The sequence below is a fragment of the Sparus aurata genome, chromosome 12 (genome assembly GCF_900880675.1).
Source record: "Sparus aurata chromosome 12, fSpaAur1.1, whole genome shotgun sequence".
NCBI classification, from domain to species: Eukaryota; Metazoa; Chordata; class Actinopteri; order Spariformes; family Sparidae; genus Sparus; species Sparus aurata.
In genome coordinates this window covers 27,725,209-27,751,173 of record NC_044198.1, presented here as the reverse complement: position 1 = coordinate 27,751,173, position 25,965 = coordinate 27,725,209, and the positions used below count along the sequence as shown (strand labels likewise).

General features: G+C 41.3%; 2 protein-coding genes across 4 annotated transcripts; one reads left to right on the top strand and one right to left on the bottom strand.

Annotated features, from left to right (window-relative positions):
- Positions 1 to 6,208: 6,208 nt before the first annotated feature.
- s100z (S100 calcium binding protein Z) lies at positions 6,209 to 22,463 on the bottom strand. Of its 3 annotated transcripts, XM_030434762.1 has the most exons (5): positions 21,876 to 22,463; positions 12,974 to 13,046; positions 10,250 to 10,509; positions 9,975 to 10,148; positions 6,209 to 7,212 (listed from the first exon to the last, which is right to left on the bottom strand). In XM_030434762.1, exons 4-5 carry the CDS (start codon positions 10,113 to 10,115, stop codon positions 7,057 to 7,059), a joined length of 297 nt encoding a protein of 98 aa, XP_030290622.1. In that variant the 5' UTR covers positions 10,116 to 10,148; positions 10,250 to 10,509; positions 12,974 to 13,046; positions 21,876 to 22,463; the 3' UTR covers positions 6,209 to 7,056. The 3 variants fall into 3 exon arrangements, with proteins under 3 accessions (XP_030290622.1, XP_030290621.1, XP_030290623.1); XM_030434761.1 differs by lacking the exon at positions 10,250 to 10,509; XM_030434763.1 differs by lacking the exons at positions 10,250 to 10,509; positions 21,876 to 22,463 and adding an exon at positions 13,368 to 13,386.
- Positions 18,561 to 19,953, top strand: ch25hl2 (cholesterol 25-hydroxylase like 2). The gene has a single exon (XM_030434760.1). It carries the CDS (start codon positions 18,710 to 18,712, stop codon positions 19,607 to 19,609), a length of 900 nt encoding a protein of 299 aa, XP_030290620.1. The 5' UTR covers positions 18,561 to 18,709; the 3' UTR covers positions 19,610 to 19,953.
- Positions 22,464 to 25,965: the final 3,502 nt, after the last annotated feature.

Here is a 25,965-nt window from a genome sequence, read left to right as displayed (position 1 = left end):
TCTGACGTCTTGTGAGGTCGGTTCTGTCTGTTCTGTGCACTGCTCCATTAAATTACTTTCAATTCATTAGTTTCAGTGGAGGGACACATATGGGAGGTGTTCACTGCTCCACCTCTCCAGAACTGGGCCTGTTGGTGCAGCAGTCATACAGACTTTAAAGGCACATTCTGTCTTTATTACAGTCACTGTTTCTGGTTTATCATATTGTCTGAGGTTATTGGGGAAAGATTGGAAACCTGATGCGTTAAGTTACTCCATCACTGCCTAACCTTCAGAAGTCCAGGAGAACACACCTCCATCTCACACCTGCTGGCTGAGAGATGTCCTATATTTTATAAAACAGGAAGATTCAGCTCTCACATCGCGGCTTGTGTTCCAAATATGATGTCATCTGTGGTCCAGTTCTCTCATAGTGAGCAGACTGACAGGATGTAGTCTTCTAACAGGAGGATATTCTTTGTCTCATGTGTATATTCATATTTATTTTGTTTGAGTTTTTATTAAGTACTTCTTTTCTTCATTGTTCTTGGTGTTCACTGAGAGTGTGTTTGGTTTTCCTCTTCTTTGTTGTGGTCTAACTTTTTGATATTTCGTTTTATCTCAAATGTGACAAATTGTTTTAGATGTGTGTTTATTTACTCTCATCACAAACTTGTTATAATTTCATTGGACCAGGTCAAATGATCACCTTGTTTCCGAGATGAAACTGTTCTCCAGCCTGAACTATCTCATCAACGTTTGGATGATCTGCTGTTAAAACACGAGCACCGTAACATCGTCACTGACTTCTATGTTTCTTTACTGTTCTCTATTTTCTTGCGTGTTCGTGACGTAAAAAATTGTGACATGCTACAAAAAGAACAGAGAGGCATTATCGTCTCTGGCAATATGGGAGGACTGATAACAGATTTACCCACATTTAAAAAACCAGCACATAAACGTTATTTTAACGTATAAATGTTTTATTGGAACCATTATGACAAAGGTTCTCTCGTCATTTTAGCCCCAAACTGGGATCCAAGACATTTGTGTGCCTCGCCAGAATGTTTTGTATACTCTGTCTGTTACTTTAGTGAACTGTGTGTTCTTGCAGTCTGGGGACGTTGGTACACATTAACAGATGGACTAACACATTATTGGCTTGGGTCTTTTCATGAGACTTTATTATAAATCATAAAGGAAACCATCGGCCTCCTGCAGCAGCACAGGACAAAACACAGCTGCACAGCTGCTTCACTCCCGCATCATCTTTTCTCTGATATTCAGATTCGAATTAGTGAAAGATCACTAGAGGTGCTTATTACTGTATATCTATATACATGTATGTGCACACACACACACACACACACACACACACACACACACACAGATTCCTGATGTGGATTGCGACCACACACTCGTTCATCACCAGCTGTGGCTGCAGGTGTCTGTCATTGATAAAAACACCTGCAGGCCTTTAATCAGCGGTCGCCTCATTGGGTCGCACCAGTCAAGCCGTTATTCTCAGAGATATGACCCGCTGCTCTCTCCGCAGTGACAGCGAGCGGCCGTTATATTGCAGAGACAGCGATCAAAGACACTGACATCATCCCACATCTGGACAGATGATGAAGTGGAGAATGTTCTGATGAGAACCTGAAAGGTATCGAGCTTATTAACCTGGTGAGACGTGAAGGAAAGTCTCAATTATATCTTATAAACAACATTAAACAGCTGAGATTTACTAATAAAATGTTAAAGTATATGAATGTTTATTTGTCTGTTATTCTAGCTGCTGTGTAACAGGCGGGGACAATCTAAAAATGCCTGAGATGCCCATAAAAACACAACTCTGGTACAGTGGTGCTTTGAGCTAAATGACAACATGTGTCTGTATAGCAGGTACAATGTTCCAGTGTGTTAGTGCGCACATCTGTTTAGCAGGTATTTGATGGTGAACTAAAGTTCCAATACAAATGAAAGCTGTTGTTGGAACGAGAGGTAAAGTCAGAAGGATTCATCCTCTTAAGAGCTTTTTATACGTTTTAGTTCAGGCTCTCTTTAAAACTCAATGCTGGCGCAATAATGTTTGAGTGCAGCATGAAATTATTGTCTAGAAATCCAATGCGTGTCACAGCGTCGCGAGCGTGTCCACCCGGGTGTTGTGTTTCCATCGATATCAATCAGATTCTGAGCCAATAAACTTCTTCAGAGTCAAATGACCTGCGTATGAAAGCTTTCCCGCTGAGGACAAGAGCCAGAAGTCGGTGGGTTTATAACGAGTGTCAAAGCGTATTATAAACATTTCATTTATGATTTATGACTTTCTTCTGAAGCTCTGTAAGTACTCAGGAGTTTGTAGGTGTAAAAGTTTGAACTCACTGAATTATTTTGCCTACATTTTTGTTTAATAATGCAAAAATAATCCTGCAGATGAGCTGAAACTTCTCCTATTATCTGGATAACACAATGGATCCACATCATACAGTCTCACATGGTCCAAGCTAAAATTCAATAACGATATCACTGAAAATAAACACTTAATACATGACCTTGTTAAAACTTCGTACAGGCTAGTTTGTTAGCTTGCCTGCTTGTTTGTTTGTTTGTTTGTTGATTGAACCTTGCTGATGTGGTTTCACCTGCACAAATACAATCATGAGACTCCAAGCGTTCTAATGATGTATTCAAAGACTACACACTTAAATTACTACTGTTCGCATTGTTTGGCGACTGTTTCACAGTTTATAACCGTCACTTTTACCTCGCAGCAGTTGAAATGCTTCATGACTAAAGAGGGTTTTGGACCGACAGTGTGACAGTTACTCTACAGACTGAGAAAATCAAGCGTGACATTTGAATGTGGCCTTTCTGAGAGGCACAATTATCAATACTGTGTCAATCACTCAGCGGGGGCTTAAAGAGGATTCAGACGCTCAATACTCAAAACATCACAGCCTCATATTGATCTTTCAATAGGAGATAACTGTTATTTTCATGTCTTTTTTTTTTAAGATTTTGTATGAAAATTATTTGAATTTTACTCAAACTGAAAATAAAATGTTAAATAATCAGAAACATTTTATTGAATGTTTCATTTCAGCCTTTTTAAACAGATTTTTTTCCCTTTCATCCATTTTTTTTACATTTTTTGATGACATTACCATTTTATGCTGCATCTGATTAACTTAATAATTAGCATTATTTGTATAATGTTCGTGTGTTTCCTCCCGAAGAAAAAACATTATAAAGATTGCAGCATGCCGACCACATCATACACACACACAGTGCAGAGGGATGCACACACACACACACACCTACACACACACACACACACACACACACACACTGTTAATACTGAGCCTCGTTAACACTTGCAGCTGTGTAACTATTCACTGTAAGATGTTTTAGTCCACATGGTCCATTTCATGATTCACAAATCTTCACTCTCCTCATCATCAGCTGAGGCTAAGATAATTAAAACACACACACACACACACACACACACACACACACACACACACACACACACAAACACACACAGGCAAGTCACTCCTAACGAGGAGTTATGACACAAACTGTGACGCACAAAGTGACGAAACAGGAGGACAGACAGCATGTGGGAGATAAGAGCTGGAGGCGGATTGTAAAGACATTCGTCGCAGGTAGCAGCTACGTTTGGACGAGTGACACTGAGGAGAAACTGTCCTACGCATGACAAAAAACAGCAGACAGGAATGATAATAATATAAGTCTAACGTGTATATTCCTTAATTACATCTCCAGGAGCTGCTTTCTTCACCTTTCTTCCATCGCTCTTCTGTCCTTCTTTATATCAGACATTTCTTTCTATCACCAACAACTTGATGTGTTCATTCAGGCGTTGTGTTTTGTCTTTGTGGTTTTAGACACACATTAATAATACTGTCTCTGACCTCCATCAGTCCTGTCTCCTGTCTTTCTGCTCTCCAGACCTCCATCATCTCTCTCAGCATCCTGTCCTCGTCCTCTCTGCAGGGTTAAAAACACAAGAACCTCATTTTTCTTATCTGTCACATGTTTCTTTTTTCAGTTTCTGGTCTCCTTGTGATTCCAGAGGCACAAAGGAAGCTCCTGACAACAAAATAACAAACCAGTTATTGAATTTACCTTCAAATTGCTCTCAATCTAGACTGAAACATACAGATATTACAACACTGTCTCTCCCATCATTTCGAGTTGCACGTGTTCCTCGGATGCAGCCATTTTTATTTTGTTAAACATTTTGGAACAGTCCACTAAAAGTCCAGTCACTCTGTCTTCACACCTCCATGCTGATATAAAGTCAGGTGAAGTGTCGTCGTCAACAAAACATTTCTGGAGCTTTACAGTAAAACAGAGCTGCAGCATTCTGCTAAACAACTGAAGCAGCTGGAGAATAACATCGTTTTAAATCCTCAGAGGCTTCTGGAAACCTGGATAACTCCGGATGAGCTGTACGGAGAGATTTCATGTTTTTTCCAGTTGCTGTTTCTTTTCCAATTAAAAACAAGAATCCAGCTGCTTCAGTTGTTTGGAGAAGGCTGTTTGCACGCTTGATGTGCGATCCGGCTCGTGCACTAACTTTAGACAAGGGATGAGCTAATGCTGTTAGCTTACAGCTACAGTTTTCAACTTTACACATTAGTCAAGTTTTAATTGGTTTTAATGTCACATAAGTAAGCTAATGTCTCATTTATGTTTATGCCGGTATTTGTCCTCCACACTAACAGGACGTCACGATCGTTCTGATCCAGGAAACTATCAGAGGACTCAAACGTTGCGCTCACAGTCTCCCCTTCATTTCGTCAGAGGAAATTAAGAGACAATTATTTGAACATTCTGAAGAGTTTTGGTGAAGTGGAGGGTATTTATAAGAGTGCGAACATAAATATCCACATTTAAAGATTGTCAGATGACACTCACGATTGATTGCAACCTTTGAAAAATGGAACAAAGAACGTAATTACTGCGTGGCATCTTCCCAGGAGAGAGGATGATTATCCTGCTCGATTACAGCCAATCACACAAATTGCATTGTAACGCCGAGGGTTTGTGCGAGCACCATCTGCGCGCATAAAAGCATCACACTTGTATTTTGTTTCAGTAATTTTCCTCCACGTCACGGCTCAGAATGTCACCGCAAATCAACCGTCTGGTTTTGGTATTCTGGGAAAAGGGACGCACAGAAGGAAAACCCTGAGAAAAAGAAAAATGCAGCTTGAGTTTACACTTTCGTCCTCCCCAAGGTGAGAGTATCAGCATTTCTGCTGGAGGGGAAGACGTGTCCGTGTGATTGGCTGATGCCGCTGGACCCAGGTGGTCTGTGCGTACTGGGATCGCCATGCGTCATCGAGACATGGCACGCAGTCACTTCCCAAAAGCCCAGCCTCCCTCACCCTGTTGGATGTCCAGTAAGTGAAGGCTGACTGACAGCGCGCACACACACACACACACACACACACACACACACACACACACACACACACACACACACACACACACACACACACACACACACACACACACACACACAGAGTGCTGGAAGGTAATGAAGTACACTTGAGCAGAACTTAGAGATACAGAATGTAACTTTTTATATGTTTGAGTTGCATTTAAATTATTACAAATATTTCCAGGAATGTTCAAACTCTAGAAAATAGCACGTCTAATTTTGGTTGCCTGTCGAAATGGCGATTTTGGTTCTTTAACAAAATAAAACTCCCAGGATCCTTTGCTACTTATGTCTTTTAAATTTGTCTTGATTAAGAGACCAGTCAGTCTGCCTCGTCAAAGGAAGCTCATCTATCATTGTGCAACCAAAACAGCAAGGAAGAGACATTATTCTCCCCGGTCACCTTTCCCAGGTAACGGTGGAACAACTGGAATAACTAGAAAAAGAACAAGAAGCCCGACGATGGAGGAGGTGTAGAGGGAGGTGATAGAACCTGAGCTAAAACAAGAGAACAGACGGATATTCTGGATGAAGAAGCTCCGGTGTTTTGTCAAAATCTGTTCAGTGTTTCCTCTTACTCGTTCCTCCTGAGACGCTCTGATAATACTCAGTTTCATTCCTGTGTTATTAGTACAAAATTAGAGGATCTACTCACAGCACTAAACATGCAAACATGCCCAAACACACACTCATCAATACACACTGTGTGCTCAAACATCAGAACATGCACCCAATAAATAATCCGAGACAGAAAAGTCCAGTTTCCACATGATACAGAGCTGTTTATTCACTGCAGGTCCATTCAGTTTGTACACGAGGTCACTCAGCAGGTGTGATTTATTTTGAGATTCTCAAATTGATGGTCAGAATATTTAAATGTTTTCTGGTGCAACTCACAATAGATTCAAACAGATTAAATGTTACAGACAGGAGAGAACAACGCTACACAACATAACTGTGATCCTGTGTGTTTTTCCATGACTCCAGCTTTGAGCCAACACGAGGGGGGGAAGTCGTCCTCCTCGGGGAACTCGGACTGACAGCAGGACTGACGAGGTACCAACATGTTTCCTACTAAACGCACCATCAGGACGCGACGACGCCTCAGAACACAATTAGGAGATATTTAACTTTTGACATTTAAAATGCAGCAGCAGCTGGGGCTTCCACTGGGACAACAGAGAAATGACAACAAAGGATGAAAAGACAAATTCCTAAATGACAAAAGGTGCAATTTTAAAGGTTAAAGCCACTGAATTAATTTTTCAGTATCAGAGTTTTTTTTTTCTCTAATTCTAACAAGTTTGGAATAAAAAACTGCTTCAAACACAATAAAAATGACAACTGAGACAATTTAGGAAAAGGGCACTTTGTATAATCTAGTTACAAACATCACACTAATATAAAAACAGACTTGAATTTGGATCAAACCAGTTATTGTTTAACAGCTCCAGGCTGAAAATTTGCAAGACAACAGAACAGAGCGTCTCATCCTATGAAGCAGGAAATGCTAATACAATAATTAAACTGACGGGACATTTACTGTGTTGTTTTTAACATGTTCAAACTGTAGATAGATTTACAGTCGGCCCACATTTTGGTTCCTACTTGTTTTTCTTCTTCTGCTCTTGGAAGAAGTCGTTACAGGCGACAGTGAGCGCGGCCACCAACACAACAAACTCATTGAAATCCACCTCGTTGTCTTTGTTTGAGTCCAGGTCGTTCATGATTTTCTCCACCAGCATCGGATCCTTCTGGGACTGAAAGCAAAACACAGAGGAAGAGAATATTTAGTCTTTCGGCCTCTTAATGAGCTCCTGTGTTACTCTGACTGTATCGACGCTTCAGATCCCTGACTGAGCAATTAAAAAGTAGCTTCAACAGACGCTAGGTTCATGTCGTGATATCAGTCCGTGCATGCAGGATGAGTAACACGCAGTCGTTTGATTGATATTGGAGCTTAATATCGACTCGAGGTAAAAGCAGTCATCCGTGTCGGGCGGAGAGCAGATGATGTTGCTGCTCAATGATCCGAGAGCTGCAGCTGATCACACCACACTTACTGCTTTACTCATCTGAGAAACAAGACATGCTTTCCCTTTTCCACCTCCTGACCTCCGAGGCAACGCTGATCTTCATGCTACTGCATTCATAAAACACAACCTTTTATAAGGATGAAATTAAAATCCATCAAAATACCATCATACTGCTTATTTGTTTGGTTTTTCAGCTTTTAATGGACAAAGTTGGTTTTATTTTAGGACTACTTTAATGTTCCCTCCCGATACTTCTCTCCTTTCGGCCTCTCCACTGAAGAGGTGCGTCTCTGGGCTGTTAGATCGAGCGGACAGGCTGATAATTAAAACGCGACGGTAAGCTGACAGAGAATTTCGTGGTTCTGGTGGTCCACAGGACAAGAGGGAGGTAGATCGGTGGGACCCACACTCATAGCTCCCATGTCCTGTTTTAAAACCAGAGAGAGGAAGAGAGTCGTGGTCCACAATGAATGACAGCCAAGTAAATTGCGTTTCTATAAATCTAGCCTTTTAAGCTTTGGAGTAGAAGAATTTTGCCTTTTCTTAAACCATAAAGGATCTTTAACTTTGAAGACACGTAGTTTTCAGAGATGGTTAAACTTCACAACACCATGAAAAATAAAGTAAGTCAGCTTCATGACCTTTTTTTCAAACTTACATACAGTTAAATCAATAAAATAAACACGTAGTTCTAAAATAAACTAAAAGGCAATCTATATTAAACCTACAGATCCTGAACTGAGAGCCAATTTAAGCTAAATTGAAAGACTAAACACCAACGTGCTTCAGACGTGACCGTCCTCTACAGCTTCCTTCTCAGTCCTGAACGCATCTTTTTAATATTCCCACAGTGTTCCAATATTATCCCAATACTGCACAGTGATCTATCAAGCCTCTGCGCTCGACAGTCAAAGTTTCCTGTCAGAGGAGACTGAGGGTGAATGTTATGCTGCGGCTGCATCTATTCTCAGAGGTGACTACGGCCCGGGGGGATGTGATGACATCATGGGAGAGTCTATATTTGGAGGCGATATGGGCCACTGATGATGATGATGATGCGTGAGCACCTGAGGCTTCCCGTCCGCATGAGGGAGGACAAGAAGCCAAGATAAAAAAAAATATCTGAAGGCATCAGAGGTTTTAACTCCGAGTCGTTGGCCGGTTTGTGGACGGTCTCAATCATTTGTACAAACTGCTATCACACGGACCCAGGCTTATCTGGAACGACCTTATCTATCTCCTCCACAGCCTTTATTTCCCACAGTGGAGCCACCAGCGGTTACACTGACAGCAGCGAAGCAATCAATGAGAAAACAATTTCCTCCAACAAGGTCAGGAGGCTGTTTCCTAAATCATCTGAAAAACTGGATATCAAATGTAACTTTGTAAGGAGAGTCGGGCAGGAAAGCCGCGTCCACGGGGTTAACATCCTTAATGAGCGCGTTTCAGTGATTACTGTTGGTCATTATAGATCCACTGACAAAACACAGAAGTGAAGGTCACATGATGCACAAACATACTGAGACGTCTCCGTCCCGTCAGCACTTTGCTTCATTCTGTTAAAAACTAATGTGCTCTGTCTGTGTTCACATCAACTTAAATGTTTGCTCAAATGGAGGACGGTCACATGTTTCCTCTTCGTTACACTTTATATAAATGTCCTTATAATAAGTGTTGGTTATACGTAATAAAACCCTAAATAAGTCCTTATAAGACACTTATTAACATTAAAATGTTTATATAAGTGTGTTTAAGTTCTGTTTATAGACTGCTTAATTACATTAATAAAGGTTTGTAGTAATTATTTATGATAACATAACAGGCACGCTAAGTTTACTGAGCTTTTTGTTGCTTTATTGAGATAAATGCATATTTAATGTGCATTTATTAACAGTTAGTCAAAGTAATGTCTTATTAAGTGTTCATAAATTATTTAGCGTCTGTGAATAAGTATCCTTGTTACGACAAACACGTTTATTTTCAATTATTAATACTGTTTTAATGTAATTCATTTAAATACGCAGTTTATATGAACTTATAAGAGACATATTGCTCATCAACCAACACTAATAAAGACACAATATCTCACAATCTCTTTCTATTAAATGTATTAAAAAGCAAAGCAGTTTGACAGAAATCAACCTCAATTTAAAAACACAAGAATCTCAAAGAACAATAACATGAAACGTGTTAAAATGTAGACTTCATTGTGAGAAAGTCTGAGAGTTATAAGTATCATTCTGTTATTATTAAGACTGATAATATTAAAATGACTTATAATGGCCTTGTAACCTATTAACTAACACTTATTACAAGGATCGTAACATAATAAGTTACCGTTTCCTTTTGAGAAGACTGTGTTCTCTATTCGATGTAACAAAAATCTCAGCGAACAGTTCGTCTGAATGTCTGACAATTTTAACTAAACTACACGATAAACTAGAGGAGCGACAACATAATGGTGATGCTGTGATGTTGACTCTTACCGTGAGGAAGTCGGTGAGCTCGCTGTTCAGCAGCTCCTTCAACTCGCCCTTGTTGAGTTTGAATTTGTCTCCATCGTTTCCAGAGTAGTTGTAGAAAACTGTTATCAGTGCATCCATGGCACCCTCGAGCTGGCTCGGCATTCTGCTGGGAGGATGAGGACGTCTTGAAGCTTCCTGAAAATGAAAGTGTTTAAAGATTTAACACATTTTAAAACAATAAAACTAAGATTGTTGACCTGAGAGTGAGAAACAGGCTTTGTGAGAGGTGTTGTTACCTGGTCAGAGTCCCGTACGAATGTGATGAGAGACGCTGCGGCTCAGCTTGTTTATTAGGAAATGAGGAAGAGCTAAGTGGGCGATCCTCTATCTTTGTGACGATAATTAGTTCCACAGGTGAGACTCCCATGGTAACTGTATTTCTTTCCAGGTTTTAATCAAGGCGGTTAAGTGAACAACAAAACATGTGCCGGTGTGACCCTGGAGCCCCGCTGGGGATTCATCAGAGCCCGAGCCATGCAGCGGCCTCCACATGTGTCTGCATCAGTTACAGGTGATCAGCAGAGGAGGAAGAGTCAGACCTGTCAGAGAAATCTGCTCCTACACCTCATAATGGAAGATCAATGTAGATAATCTGATTGTTAAACTGTTTTAAAAGCATATTTCTATTCAATTATCTGTTTTTTTAATGATTCAAAGATTCAAAAATATTTCTAAATGCATTTATTCACGTTATTCTCATTAAAATGTTGCAGGATTGTTGTTTATATATTTGCAATGTGTTTGTGTCCTTGTCTTGATGACTTTTTGGATTCAGAGAGAGGCTTTCTGGCACAACTTCACCTTCTGCCACAGTGAAAAAGCCAAAAAGCTCCAGCAACACTTGTAGCATGAAGAACATGGCTGCATACAAACATCCCGACGTCACAGCACTCGCAGACTCGTGGATTACCCACAATTCATTGCAATACAGATGTGACATCGGAGAACTTATTATGAATGTCAAACAGTTACTTTATGATAACGTTACTTGAGTTGTGTGGGCCAGAAATAATATTCAACCACAGCATGATACAGAAATATGAGATCAAAACACATTTTATCACCATCGTCTTCAGGCCCGTCAGTGGCTTGTATTTCCCTCACAGTCTCACACACTCACACACTTGATGTGATGACACTGAACGCGTCACTGAACATACGACTGAAGCCCGTGAGGGTTCAGTCCACAAGTCCAGAGGGTGGAAATTTGGATTCCGTCGACACAGACATGTTTCGGCTTGTGTGCTTCATCTGAGCCACCGGGACGGTTTTGATTCACACATTCACAGCAGACACATCCTGCTGGGTAATGACAACAATGTCAAGATTAAAGCGAAACTCTCGCCTAAATGCAACCAAGGCTTTATTTGTGATTGAATATGAGTCAAACCTTCGTGTAAAAGCATAATTACGACGAAAGAGACACTTTTAAGATTTACTGTAGTTTCGTTTTTGGGCAAGCTAATTTTCAATGGGAGTGCTACGGGCACTTTTACGATAGCATCAAAATCTCTATTTTTAAAACAGTAAGAAGTCTCGACACAACATGAAACTTTGCTGGTAGCATCACCAGGGTCTCTACACATGAACACGAGCATTGAGAACATTGTTTGTGTACACAGAGTTTAAATAAAAAGACAAAAAGTGTCGATCCCTGAGTGCGACCTAACAGGTAGGAGAGTAATGGTGGACCTCTCCTCAAACCTGCCTGTTAGGTCGCACTCGGGGATCGACACTTTTGTCTGCCACCGCTGGAGATCCAGCTCCTACAGTGAGTAGTTAAAAACACATCTTTTTAGTAAACTCTGTGTACACAAACAATGTTCTCAATGCTCGTGTTCATGTGTAGAGACCCTGGTGATACTACCAGCAAAGTTTCATGTTGTGTCGAGCCTTCTTACTGTTTTAAAAATAGAGATTTTGATGCTATCGTAAAAGTGCCCGTAGCACTCCCATTGAAAATTAGCTTGCCCGAAAACGAAACTACAGTAAATCTTAAAAGTGTGTCTTTCGCCGTAATTATGCTTTTACACGAAGGTTTGACTCATATTCAATCACAAATAAAGCCGCGGTTGCTTTTTGGCGAGAGTTTCACTTTAACTGAAATACATTTCCTGTATTTTGCTCAGACAGGGGTACTGACTGATGTTTTCCTAATCCGCTGTATGGTGGTGAATATTGTACTTTGAAACAATCTTATGGTACTTATGAGTATGCGCGCACTGACTGTTGTAAAATCTACTTTCTTATTTAGATTTGTTATATCAAGTGATACTGTATTTCTCAACATGTTCTGCTGGTTTAACTTCCCATCAGTGAAACACGTCACACTTGCAGAGACATGTCTCTTTGCCAGCAGCTCATCACTCTCTCAGTTTCACCTTGTGATTTGAAATTGTCATTTTCTCAGTGCGGGGTTTATTTTTAGCGACGGCAGCTTTCACCTTTTGTCTTTCTGTGTCTGGACATGATCGTCCCCCCCGTCCTCTGTCACTGTGTCATAACTGACAGTGGAGAATAACAGTCCACTCAGCCCTCAGCCCCCTAAGACAACACCTGAGGGACGTCAGCTGTCACGTGTGCCTGCAACTTTTCTTCCACTCGCAGACACGTCCACGGAGAAGATAAGTTTCCATTTGTTAAGGTGATGAAACAGTTTCCCCTCACAGCTGCTCGTAGTAAATGATGTGCAGGACAGTGACCCGTGAAAGCTTTAACACAAAGTGACATCATGTCAACCACTGAAATGATGTAAAGTAATTATAATATGGCTGCAATCACAACATGCTGAGTGATTTTTAGATGAACGTTTGCCTCATATCGTAGATATATCGCTGTTGTTTTTATCCTTTTATCATCCTCCATCTCGACATCACTGTAAAGGAGGAAACTTCCTCAACGATTGTGTATTTTAAAGCCCTGCTCACGCTCTTTAAGGGCATGAGAAGCTTTCCTCCTACCTTTACGACGGATGATGTATGGTGTCGTGTCTCCTCATGTACCGTCGGGTCCTCTGCCGCCTCTTAAAGGTCACTGCAAAGACAAACAGGAGATGATGCTTCAATCAGAAATGTCTCGCTTCAACTACATTAAAAGACAGTTATAATAAAAATATATAAATCAACTACTGGACTACGAGTTGATCATATTATTAATTATAATATCACAATCAACTTTTCGCCCTCTGCACAGACGTCTTCCATTTAACACACCGAAGTGCAACAGCTTTCCTGTTGATGGCACAAAACACTTATCTACCTACAGCCAATTTCTCTGAACGACAAACTGAGAAGGGGTGACTTTTATATATAACTAACTTGTTTAAATGATCTGAAGACTTAAAGTCAGGCATAATTAGGGTTGTGGCTGCTTTGAGTAACAGGAGGAGACAGTCATGGGCAGAGCCTGGAGCTTCTGGGGGAATAAAAGCCCAAGGAGAGCAGAGAGTTTGCTTATTTAAACTTTTGAGATTAAAAACAGGATTTTCTCTTCACTCTCGCCCGTCTGGAGGAATCATGGAGGTGCCGAAATCCACTGAAAGGTCCATCACCCCTCTTAGTGGACCGCTGAATGGATGGGAAACGTACTGAATTAACTTTACATACAGGGAAGAGACGGAGAAAAGAAAAGACGCTGCAGGATAACAGAAAGTAACAGTAGTATCACCAAAGTAGTTGTTTAACTAACTATGCTCGCTTCAGCTCCAACCATGTTCCACTTCTTCAGAGTTCAGCGAGGCACTGACCGCGAGTACGACCAGCATTGGGTTTTTATTTCTGGCTCTTCAGACATCTTTGGGTGACATCACTGTGGCTCTGTACAGTCAACGCTTTAAACAGGGAGACCTTTGATTTTCATTGCATTTTATCATATTTTTATAAGTCATGCTGGTGGTCAGTTGGGTGGTCCACCATCTTGATTCAGACTGAAACAACTAAACATTATCGACTGAGTGATTCTTTGACTTTTCATAGTCTTTCAAACCTCTGCAGGCACAAAGCGAGGGGTCGTAACGAGCCTCACGGAGCTGCTATCACTGTGTCTTGTTTCCTTTTGTCTCACTGAGGTGTGAAATCCAACCTGCTGATGTTTCTCTCTGACTCTGTATTCTCAGGTTTGTCCTCTTCTCTGCTCTGCACTCGAGGCTTTGTTTGGGTGGATCTTTGCTCGCACCTGTTGATGAGCCCTGATATGAATCTCTTCCTATTTCTTTCATGCCTTCAGTGGTGCTGTCACGCAGCCTGAAGGAGCTTTTGCAGAGGAGGAAATGAAACTATGATGAATCTATTCTCACGACTCTGCATCTCTGCTCATATCTCAAAGTTGGTCAATGAAATGCACAAACAACTCAAACCCAAGGATAAATGACGCTGTGTGTTTCTGAAAATCCGATATGTTCAAGCTTTACATTTCTTCACGCTAAATGTTGCATTTTATGTTGTAATTTTAACACAAACACAGTGTATTCACAACGTTGTGCTTGTGATCTGGTTAGGTTGAGGCACAAAAAACACACCATAACTGTCTGGCTTGAAATACCCGGTTCTGTCGCCACAAACACAGCTGGAAATGTCCTGACGTTTCACTAAAAATATCCACTGATTTCATGCTTACTTATGTTGAAAAAGTGTATCCGACATATTCAAATCCAATACAAATTCAAGCCCATCTGTGGTTCGCAGAAAAGTACAATACCAACTGTATATTCCGGTGACTGGGCTGTAATAAATGGATGCTTTTATAAAGTGCTTTTATCTAAACTTTTATCCTCAGGTCCTCGGCAACAAACCTGCCAAATGTGAAATAGATCAGATGAAAAGTTCAGATGGACAGAGATTCCTCGCTTACAGTCAGCTGATCGATGTGCACAAGTTTAAACGTGTGGAAGATTAGCAGCTCAACAAAGACAAAGCACTGTACTGTATGTGTTGAGAGGAGTTCATTGCTTGGTCCTATGTGCGATACACCAGAAACCTCATCAGTGAAGTACAGAGAGCGTTAAAACGAGCTCTCTGGAGCCGGACTGTTCCTTCGAGCTGCAGCGGCTGTACAGCTCGGTGGACGTGTCCTCTCCCTCGGGAGTGAGGAGAGTCTCACACCTTGTCATCGTCTCCTCAGACACCTACATGTAGTGCTGCATGTTAGTGATGTGCTGAACAGTGAGTGAGATTGTCATTATTGTTACCAACACTTGTCTGGCAAGTGGTGGCACAGAAGCCAAAACGGTTTGTGATGGTCCGTATCCACTGCAGCTCTTGATCATTGTGGCACTGAAGCAGGTCGTTCTTATCGTATCTGACAATGTGCCGACAGCCACCCTCTACTTCTTGGAGGGGGTCGATACTTCTGGATGTGACGAGTCAGTCGGAGGCCAGGTCCTCTACCTCGAGCTGACAGTTATTTTTGACTTCACAGTTTTTCCTCTGGGTTTGACTTGAAATGAAAACCCCACAGGAAACATCGAGCCCGAGGCCGCTGCAGTGAGAGTCTGCAGACAGCGTGCAGCGCTCGGCCTCACTGAATGTCGTCATGAATCACCGACGTCTGGAATTTCACAGGCTGTTTGCAATTTGATTCAATGTCTCTTCACGTATTTTAATGAATGGGCTTCACTCATGACATAGTGACTGAATTAATCAGAGAAATATCATCACAGTGGAAATAGATGTGCAGCTAAAAACAAGGATAACAAAGCTGAGCAAAGACAAAAAGGTCAAATATACTCTGAGCTATAACTATAAGGGGTCAATGTGAATAAAAAGCAGGGATGACTCCTCTAAGTCGTCTTCATTCATGTTTTGTTGTCCTTTGTGTCCTCTGTGTTCTCTTGATTGTTACTGCCCTCTGTTGGCCGTTCAGTGGTATCAGCCTGTTGTTCATCATGTTGATATCGAACCTGTTCTGTCCTCTGCTCAGTGAGTATCATGTGCACTAATGTTTGTTTATACTTTAAACATGTATTGTGTGTTGCCACAGTGGGTCCACACTGTTTACACTGCACACAACAGTCTCACATCCTGTTTCTACAATACAGTCCAGTGATAATTGTTTCCTACTAAACCACAAAAGCAGTAACACATTTTTTTCTCTCAACTGTAGGACTCTTTAGAGCTGGAGCTGAATATCCGACTATTCAGATATACGTGCATTTGATAGGTGTTCAGTTTTTAATTTTGGAGACCAGGGATGTGTGAAGTTATTTTGGTGACGTTTCCATTTTTTGTAATTGCACTAACCCTAACCCTGATCTGATGAAAGTAGATTGTGAACTCGAACTAAGCATGTCTGAAATGCTGAATCAAGCAATAACCATGACTAGAGGTCAGGTAATGCAGCCTATTCTTTCAAACTTTTAAAATAACTTTAACGTTAAAAAGGACCTACTTGTAAGGAAAATTGTTGTTTGATTCTCACAACCAACTCATTAAAAACTGATGCTTTGGGACGGCGGCCGACCCGTCTGACAATCCTCAAAGCGTCATTATTTCACAGGCCGAGTCTCAGAAATCAACTTTTCTCACAAATAGGACCTTTCACCAAGTTGTTTGTGTGCCTAAACCTAACAAGAACATATGCACAGAGCTGTGACAACACCAAGAAACGTGTTTTCAATCTGTAGTACATTGGCAATTATAGTTGATATCTGCTAGATTTGCACTCAGCTTGTGGATCTTCAGGATACACAGCTGGATCATGGCTTGGCTCTAAATGATTTTATTAAATGGTGCGATGATAACTTCTTGGATCTTAATGTAAGGAAAACAAAGGAGTTGATCATTGATTTTAGAAATAACAGTGCAGAGCCTAAAAAAAGCCAGATACATGATGAACCAGTCGGGATTGTGGAAACCTATAAATACTTAGGAACCATATTTGACTCCCATCTTAAATTTGACAAAAACACAGAGTCACTTGTCAAACGGGGACAACAAAGAATCCACCTGATGCGGAAACTAAATTCTTTTAGTGTTTCTAAAACCATTTTATGTTCCTTTTATCATTCTTTTATTGAGAGTCTCTTAACGTTCTCTTTCGTTTGTTGGTTTAATGGTCTGTCAGTGAAGGACAAAAACAGTCTTAATCAGATCGTTAGAGTCTGCTCCAAAATTATTGGAGTCCAGTTATCAGATCTGAGTGTGCTCTGGAAAAAACGTGTTGTCCAGAAAGCATAACGCATCCTGAAGCAGGGAGACCGTGTCGTGTCCAGTGAATTTACTCTGATGCCCTCAGGGCGACGCTACTCTGCCCCCCTGAGGAAGACAAATCGCTACTCAAATTCTTTTATCCCTTCAGGTATTAGGTTGATGAATGCCAATTTTAATGAGTAGGGTTGTGCTTGTTATTTATTTATTTATTTATTTACTTGTATATTGCACAGGTACATGACATCGCTGTTGGGAACCATGAGTTGAAGTGATTTACTGATAACTGAGAGTTGTATGTCAGAGTTGTATGTCTTGTTTTGTTTTGTTTTTTCTTTCTTTCTTTTCTAACTTAATATAACTGGGAGCTGTAAACTGAATTGCCCGTATGGGATAAATAAAGTTTTCTGAAGTGAACTGAACTGTAGTTGATATCTGTTATATTTGCACTCAGCTTGTGTTTTTGGTTTTGGAGTAGACTGTACCTTTAAGTTTTTGTTAGATTGTTGGTCGTTTATAAGAATCTGGGAACTCTTGGACATGTTTCGACCCTTTGTATCATTATTGTTTGATGAAAATATCTTTGACAGGCAGTGGATTGGACTGTTTAACTTCCACATATCACGACATCATGAATGAGTATAAATAACTGCTGCTCACGTCTGTACTGAAAAACTAAAACCTGAAATAGAATCTGTTTAATGTTTCTGTTGATGTTCTGTTATGATCTGCTGCTGACCCTGATGGAAGCTTATGTTGACAATAGTAGGAAGATATCAGTTTATATTATTGAATGTCTGAGTGTAAAGTTTACAGAATCACATGATGTTTATGAAATCAAAATGACTGAGTCACACCACAGAGACGAGAGCGGAGGTCGCTGCTGCAGCTCAGTTTCCAACAATGAAACCTTTTTTTTCTGAGCACAAACTCAAACTGAGCAAAAAGCCAACGCCAGTCTGACATCTGAGAGGAAGTGCTTTTGAGTTCACGTCTCGTTTGACAGCTTTTCGATGATTAATGACTGTTCAGTGGGCTCATGTTGTGTGTATGTGTGTGTTTGTGTTTCATAATCTGGGAGTGAGGGAAACAGAAGCTGATTATTAACATTCAGCGTGAATATGACTCGCTGCATTTCACATTTCATTTTCATTAAAGTCATTTGAAGCTGCAGGTTTAAAGACACGTCCCTGGTTTGGGGAGATAAAGTCAGATTCAGCAGTCGGCGGAAGCTCTCTCTCCAGGATTTGGTTCAAAGATTGGGGCTGTTGTGGCCCGGCTCCTGAGTCCTGGCTGCCGTCCTTGTGCCCATGAAAAAGAGCCTTTACAGAGTGCCTTCTTTTAAAACACAGGGGGTGGGGGGTGGAGGTGGGGCTTGAACATACATAAGAGGCTAAGACGGCCCGCCAGTCCAATTTGCTGTTGCTTAACCTATACGAGGAAGCTGATTGGACCTTTCCATTCATTTAGAGCCTCTTTATTCTCTCCTGGGGCTTGTTAGAGAGTAATCCTCTTGGATCGGTCTTCTATTGGAAGAGAAACACTGCGTTAGTGATGGGCACAGGCTGGTTACTCAGTACTGAGGCTTTATCCTGGATGTCGGGTGAGGACAACGTGACTGGGGGACAGCCCCAGGGCTCGGTTCTGCAGCCTTTCTGGGACTACCTCCACCAGAACCACCACGACCTCCTAAGGAGCCCTCCCTTCCCTGTGGTCCTGTCCGTCACCACCTACTTCCTCCTGGTAGGTGTCTACACCGTGCTGGACCTGCTGGCGCCCACCTGGCCCTGCATTAACTGCTACAGGCTTCATCCTGACAGACCCGTCACCTGGCAGAACATCTGGACCACGCTGGGCGTCACCATCTACAACCACCTGCTCTACATTTTTCCTGCTACGGTCGCCCAGTGGCTGTGGAGGCCGCCCACCCCGCTGCCCCGTGAGGCGCCCACTTTCTGGAGCTTCGTCCTGGGCATCCTGGGCTGCATGGTGGTCTTCGACTTCCAGTACTACGTGTGGCACCTGTTGCACCACCAGGTGCCGTGGCTGTACCGCACCTTCCACGCTGTGCACCACCAGTACAACCAGACTTTCAGCCTCGTCACCCAGTACCTGTCCGGCTGGGAGTTATTCAACTTGGGACTCTGGGCTACGATAGACCCGATCCTGCTGCAGTGCCACTGCCTCACAGCGTGGGGCTTCATGGTCTTCAACATCTACGTCTCCATCGAGCAGCACTGTGGCTACGACTTCCCGTGGGCCCTCCATAACCTGGTGCCCTTTGGCCTCTGGTGTGGGGCGCCCAAGCACGACACTCACCACCAGCGACCCAGCACTAACTTTGCCCCATTCTTCTCTCACTGGGACTGGCTGGGGGGCACACACACTGTGCCAACTCCCTCCAGCCACGCTGCAGCCGGAGAGCCAGACAAGACGAAATGTAGAAAAGACTGAAGAGCTTGAGTTAATCTCTCACTGACTCCGTCCCTCTTTTACTCAAACTGCCTCTTTTGTACCCGCTCTCATTCCAGCACACTTGTTTTTTTGTCTCCTCTCTGCAGTTTCTCTCCTTCCCGTCTGTTTGGTATTATTATATCGATCACTTCCACTGCTCGCTAACAGTCTAGGAGTTTGATCATCACTCTAACATTTCTTAAACTGGTTGAGTAGAATGATCTTTTATGTCTTTTTCATGTGAATGTACTGTCATGTTGTCTCAGCGGCATTCTCAGGTCTGTTTCCCTACATGTGCGGCATGTTTGAGCTACCTTGACAAATAAAAGCAGAGTATAAAACCACTCACTTGCCGGCTGTTTCTTTGCGTGTCACTGATTAGATCTTATTGAGCGGTATTTTCTGATGGAGTGATCTGTCAGAGTGATTACACACATTAGCACGTACATTCCCTCTCTCTCCCTCCTCAGCTCCGACTCTCACTCTCCAGCATGAATAGTTTCCTTTTAGCTGCATCCCAGTATGATGCGTGGCCGCAATACTAATCTATCATCCTCTCTGAGAGACAAAACACTCTTACTGTTTACTGGTATCGATTAAAAGACAAATAACAAAAGAAAGACAATATTATTGTGATACAAATTTTTGGCATGTAACAATAATAAAATTAATATTTTGTGGTTGTCTTTGGGTTTATAGCAGCAGGGTTATTGTTTTAAATATCTCACTATGTTAAGACCAACAGAGGTTACTGTGGGAACCAGCTAAATTAGTTCTGCAGTAATTAAATGTAGTTTAATTTATTTGCACTTTAATAAAATAAATAAATAAAAGGTTAGACATATAGGTAAGAAACATTATAGATTGGTTAATTACACTCCCTCTGAGGGAGTCCTGTGAAGTCTGGCACCAGGGCGTTTTATAGTGGATCCTCTTAGACCTGTATGTTGGGGGGGTAGGGCCTCCATGGATCAGAACTGCTCCATCAGATTGGGTTCTGGGGAATTTGGAGGCCCGGTCAACACTCAGCTATCTTTACTTTACATGAGTATTAATTTTTGCATTTACTTTCTACATCTTTGCACAAATATCTGCAGTTTTATACTCCTTACATTTTTAAACCAGGCATGTTTTTGAGGTGATTAATCAGATTAATTATGGATTTTCTTATTTTTCTCACTTTGTTGCTGATCGGGCTTTATCCAAAATATGGCAATTTGATGTTCTGAGAATGAATCTCCTAGAATAATCCGAAAAACATATTTGCGACTCGGAAAGATGGAGAAAGTAAACAATGAGTTGATGGTAATGTGCATATTTTGGAGATATTTTTTTCACATCTTCACTGATCTGTTTTCTTTCCTCTTCCTTGTCACTTAAAACAACAGAAACTGTTGTCAACGTGTTTAAACACTCTGAGTGATAAAATACACAACATCGTCCATCGCTGTGTCTCAGTTCAGGGTCTGCATCCTCTGAAGGACTCGGTCTTTGTGGTCTTTGAAGGCGAGTCCTTCAGAGAGACCTTGTTAACCTCGTCAGCCGTTGTTAAATGTGACAGTCTAGCCTTTGGAGCATTTCCTGGTTGCGTCACCAGATGTTTTACCCTCAACGTCGCGATTTTTGCTCGACAGTGAAGATCTACGCCACGCAATGTCGCCATTTTCTCTCTTTCTTTCTTCTTTTTCGGGCTCGCAAAGAATCTTGGGATATGTGAGGCCACAAAGGATCGTAGCGGTGTATCCTCCAAAAACAGGGAGCAGAAGGAGCATCTGGAGGAGCCTTCAGACTGGGACAGCCTTTGAGCGGCGTTTTGACGTAATCGGCCTTCAAATGCTCCTCTGAAGGACGCAGACCCTGAATTGAGACACAGCACGTGTTGCTCCAACATACCGACGTATGAACTTAAGAAAAACGACTTCCGAGGAGCACATGAATGCAGCATTAAACTGTATCTGTGTGCGTTTAGGAACAGCTGGGACAAATCCCACTGATTGTACCTTTAACTTTAGTAGTCTTTGAATTATAACAATGTGACATGAGCTTCGGTTAGCTTTGACCACCTTCAGAGGGAGAGTTTTTAATATGATACTGAGTACATTTCAGAACCTGTAATCTATTACTTTTACTGGAGTAAACAAACTGAATCAGCACTACTTTTACCAGTCTCTTGTTTATTTTTAGTATCTGTACTTCTACTTGAAGAAACAGTGTGTGGACTTTGACACCTCTGCTGCTGTTTGAACTGTCATTTATTGTCACTCACCCTGAATGTCACAGCTGTAGCTTGTATCCAGTGTGGCTGTCTGGTCGCTGAGGCCGCATCCTTCCGGACCTTGAAGGCATCATTCACCCAGTCTTTCATATCAACGTCAAAGTCCAGGAAATTGGAATAAAAAATAATAATTCAGCTTGTTCACTCCTTCAGTTAAAAACAAGTCTGCTAGTAGTAGTTCGAGTCCAGACTGTGTCGTGAGCCACTGCTAACGTTAGCTAAACTTTCCCAAACAATGGCTTCCCAACAATCAGGGCTCATTAAAACCCGGGAAAATGTCATAATCATCACAGCTAATAAATAATGTTCCAAAACGGCGACAGCTTCATCCAGAGCCACTTTTAAATGTCCTCCATGACTTTCAGATCGTGTAGCCCATATCTGGATCCAGTAGCTGGTGAACAAGCCGCTGTACGGAACCGTAATCCCGCCGAGCCGTGAGCCCAGATCTCCGTCCGGCGTCCTGCTGCTGAGCTGCTAGCTTAGCAGGGCGCTGAGCTAACGGCTAACCGTCGTGTTGGCTAGCTGGTACTTTTCTGCTGCTCCATGAAAAGAGGAATCCTAATTTTTAAACAAGTGAATCTAAACTATTAAAATAGTTTTTATAGAGGTACCTCCATATTTAGGCTCCATTTTATAATTTAACTTATAATATTTTACGTCACTACTGAGGATTTCATGCGGAGAGTGTGATTGGACATATGGGATGTCAGTATTGCGTTCTGGTTGTTGATTGGTCAGGGAGGACGTCCTCCACTGAAGCGTCACTTTACCTGTTTTGGCCCTCGGAGGTACCCGTCCTTTCTGCCTTCTCCCTGTGTTACCTGTTCTGGCCTGCAGGTATCGCTGTTGAAAAATTATATATTAATCAGATTTTTAAATAATAGATTTAGACATACATGTTTTTTTGTAAATGATTCAGATATTAAGTAATGTTATATTGTTAGCATTTACTCTCTTTTTATATGTTGGTCTCCCTCTTATCTCACAAATGGTGGACAACATCTACTGCATTGATGAAGATATATATCCAGTATGTACAGTATATGTATTTATTATTTTATTTATTATTTTATTATAATTCTATTTTATTTCATTTTATACCAGCCAAGGACATTTAAGAATGGACTATTTTATTCATAATGCTAATAATGGAATAATAATAATATATATTAATTCACATTTCTCTGATTTTAGGTTTAACTGTTATGGTTATATATGTATATTTTTTTTATACATGCCAGTCAAGGACATTTTAGGGTTATAAATATTTTTTATAGATATTGTTATGTTCTTAATCCATTTTATATCTGCACCGAGGATATTTCATAATGCATTGTTAATATACTGTCTATTTGATTTTAAATATTTAAATCTTGATGATTACGGTAAATTGGCTTGTGAAGGTTATTCATTTGTCTAGTTTAATGAAAATTAACTTGAGAATTACATATAAACAACTTCTTAAAACTAAACGTGCCTCACTCTATGAATAAAGGTAGGTATTTAAAGAATGTTAAAGTAAAAAAATAGGCAGTATGTTACATTTCATCACAAGTGTAGAGGTCGACAGAAGCTGGAGAAAGTTATTCTGAGAAAACTCTTGAACACTGTTACAGTAAGTGAGTTGTTAGAATATCAGGCTTTGATATAATGATAGAACATGTGTATAAAAGTTTAAAAAGTACTAAGTCGTCTCATAATTTCTGCATAATGTGTAACTAATATCTGATTCTGATGAGGGTTTAGTTACATTTCCTGCCAGCAGAGGTCACTTTCCCTCCCAACAACACAGATCACAAAGCTTCAGACACCAGAATCAAACACAGGCAGCAGCTTCTGATTCTGACTGATTAATCTCCAGCAGAATAAATCAAACACTTTTCCCACTTTGTGCAGCAGCATGTCTTGAAATACGACACAGGAAGTGCAGTGTTGTGGTGGTGTAGCTGCGACCCGACCACTTCAGGCTCTCCTCTCTTTGTTGTCATTGAACTGGCAGTCAGAACCGGTCTGACGTGTTTCTGGTTTACCAGGGAACCAACTGTTGAAACAGGTCATGTGTATTTTAGAAACACAGCATGAATTTGCCTCGAGCGTGTCTGACTGTGTGAGCTTATTGTACTATTTATTCCTGAGCTGGGATCTGAAGTGTGAAGTAAATAAACAGAACTGTATCACCTGGTTAAAACATTGATCTCAGACTATTTCTTGTTAAAAGACTCATTTCTAAAGATCGCGCCTGTTGAAATTTGATCTCTTGTGATTTGTTAAGCAAACTTTACTCTTCACACTTGATATTGTATCAGTGCAGAGCCTTATAAGGATATCTATTAATACATTCTCATGTCAGTTTGTTGGTTGGTTTGTCAGCTGGATCAATAAAAAGTACTGAACAGAATCCAACAAAACTTGGACAAAGGATGGATCTCAGTCCAGAACAGACCCCGCTGACTTTTAGGACCAATGCAGGTTATTTTCTTTTAATTTGTTTAACTTTTCCAGACGGGACATGCTAAAACATTTTCCTAAATTTCCCAGGGAATAAAAATCTTGATGAAAAAAAAAACTGGGCGTGTTTGCAAACCAGTTGATACGACTCGCAGAGAGCCAAAGTCACCACGGGACGTTATCTGATCAAATCTTTGTCTGGTATTGATGAAGACAGACAGATCATTTATTGATCCTGTTTAAATTGTGTCATTAATCTCACACAAGATGTTCGTCAGTTTGTCGTCAAACTAATGAAACATCAGACTGTGAGAATAAGTCATTATAAAGCCGACACAGTGTCGTTAGTGACGTTGTCTCCTCACTTCAACCCTGCAGAGCTGCTCCTGTATATCAGCAGCTCACAGAACTGAACCAGAACCAGAACCAGCTCTCCTCTCACAGAACTGCAGTCGTCAATATGAGCAGATTTATGTGATGTTTATCTTGTTTGTGACCTTTTCTGACCCAGTTGGCTCCATGTTGGTGTTCACTGAGAGCTTTAACACACAAAACTACATGAGGTTTTACTTTAATTACGACAAACTGACACTTTATTGACACGTGTTTTTGTCTCTCTTCGTTCTCTAACGTAGAAACATGGTCATGTGAGTTTCACCTGCAGTCCAGTGACCTCAGCGCTCTCGTGTCTTGTGGTCACAGGACTGTTGCAACTTACGAGAAGTTTGAAGCTCATACCATACATGTTGCAATGTGGAAATATGTGGAAACAAAACCCACCTTCACACGTGTGTGTGTGTGTGCAACAGTGTGCAGCGGTGACTCTGATGAAAAGTATTCAAAGGGTCTTAAACAGCTCATAAAGTATCAATGACTGAATCTCCTCACTGTGTGTTTATATCATCAGCAGAAGTCATTGATCCTGTTTTAGCATCAGGGCTGATCAGACAGGTGATTTATTTAGTCTCACGCTGTAACTGACTCATGTCTGAACGCAGCTGTGTGAATGGAACAGGGAGCGGCTCTGTCCTCTACATGTGAAAAGAAGGTATTCTGCTCAAGAGTGCTGACAAAAGGTAAGACGACACTCTTTGACAATCATTTACCCAAACAGCCTGCAGCTCGGCCTGCACTGGCCTTTAAAACAGGAAGTGTTGACCTGGGGGAGGGGAGACTCTCTGGGTGGGGTTATCACTGCACTACATCTTATCTACAGATGAAAGAGCATTCAGTCGGCTCACAATGCTCCTTTGTCGGTCACCTTTCTCGAGGAAAGTCTGTTGTGATAAGCAGATTTTAATGACATAAATTAACTTAGAGCAAAATAAGCTTTCGCGATGATAACCACAGCAAAGATGGCGGCGTGGCTTCAGGCTGAGTGTTTGGTGAACAGGTGAAACTCGTGGGAGGACGATGCGTTCAGGTCGTCGTCTCAACATGCCTCACCAGGCTCTGACACGTTCCCTGCACTCTGACCCACTTTCTGTCTGTCTCAACAGCTCAGTGAACACTGAACGACTTGTATCTACAAAAGAAAACTTGTCTGGACACTTTGATGACACAAACAAACAGCTCATCACATTCCATGAATTCCTCAAATTCACACAAGAGAACGATGAGTCGCGTCCGG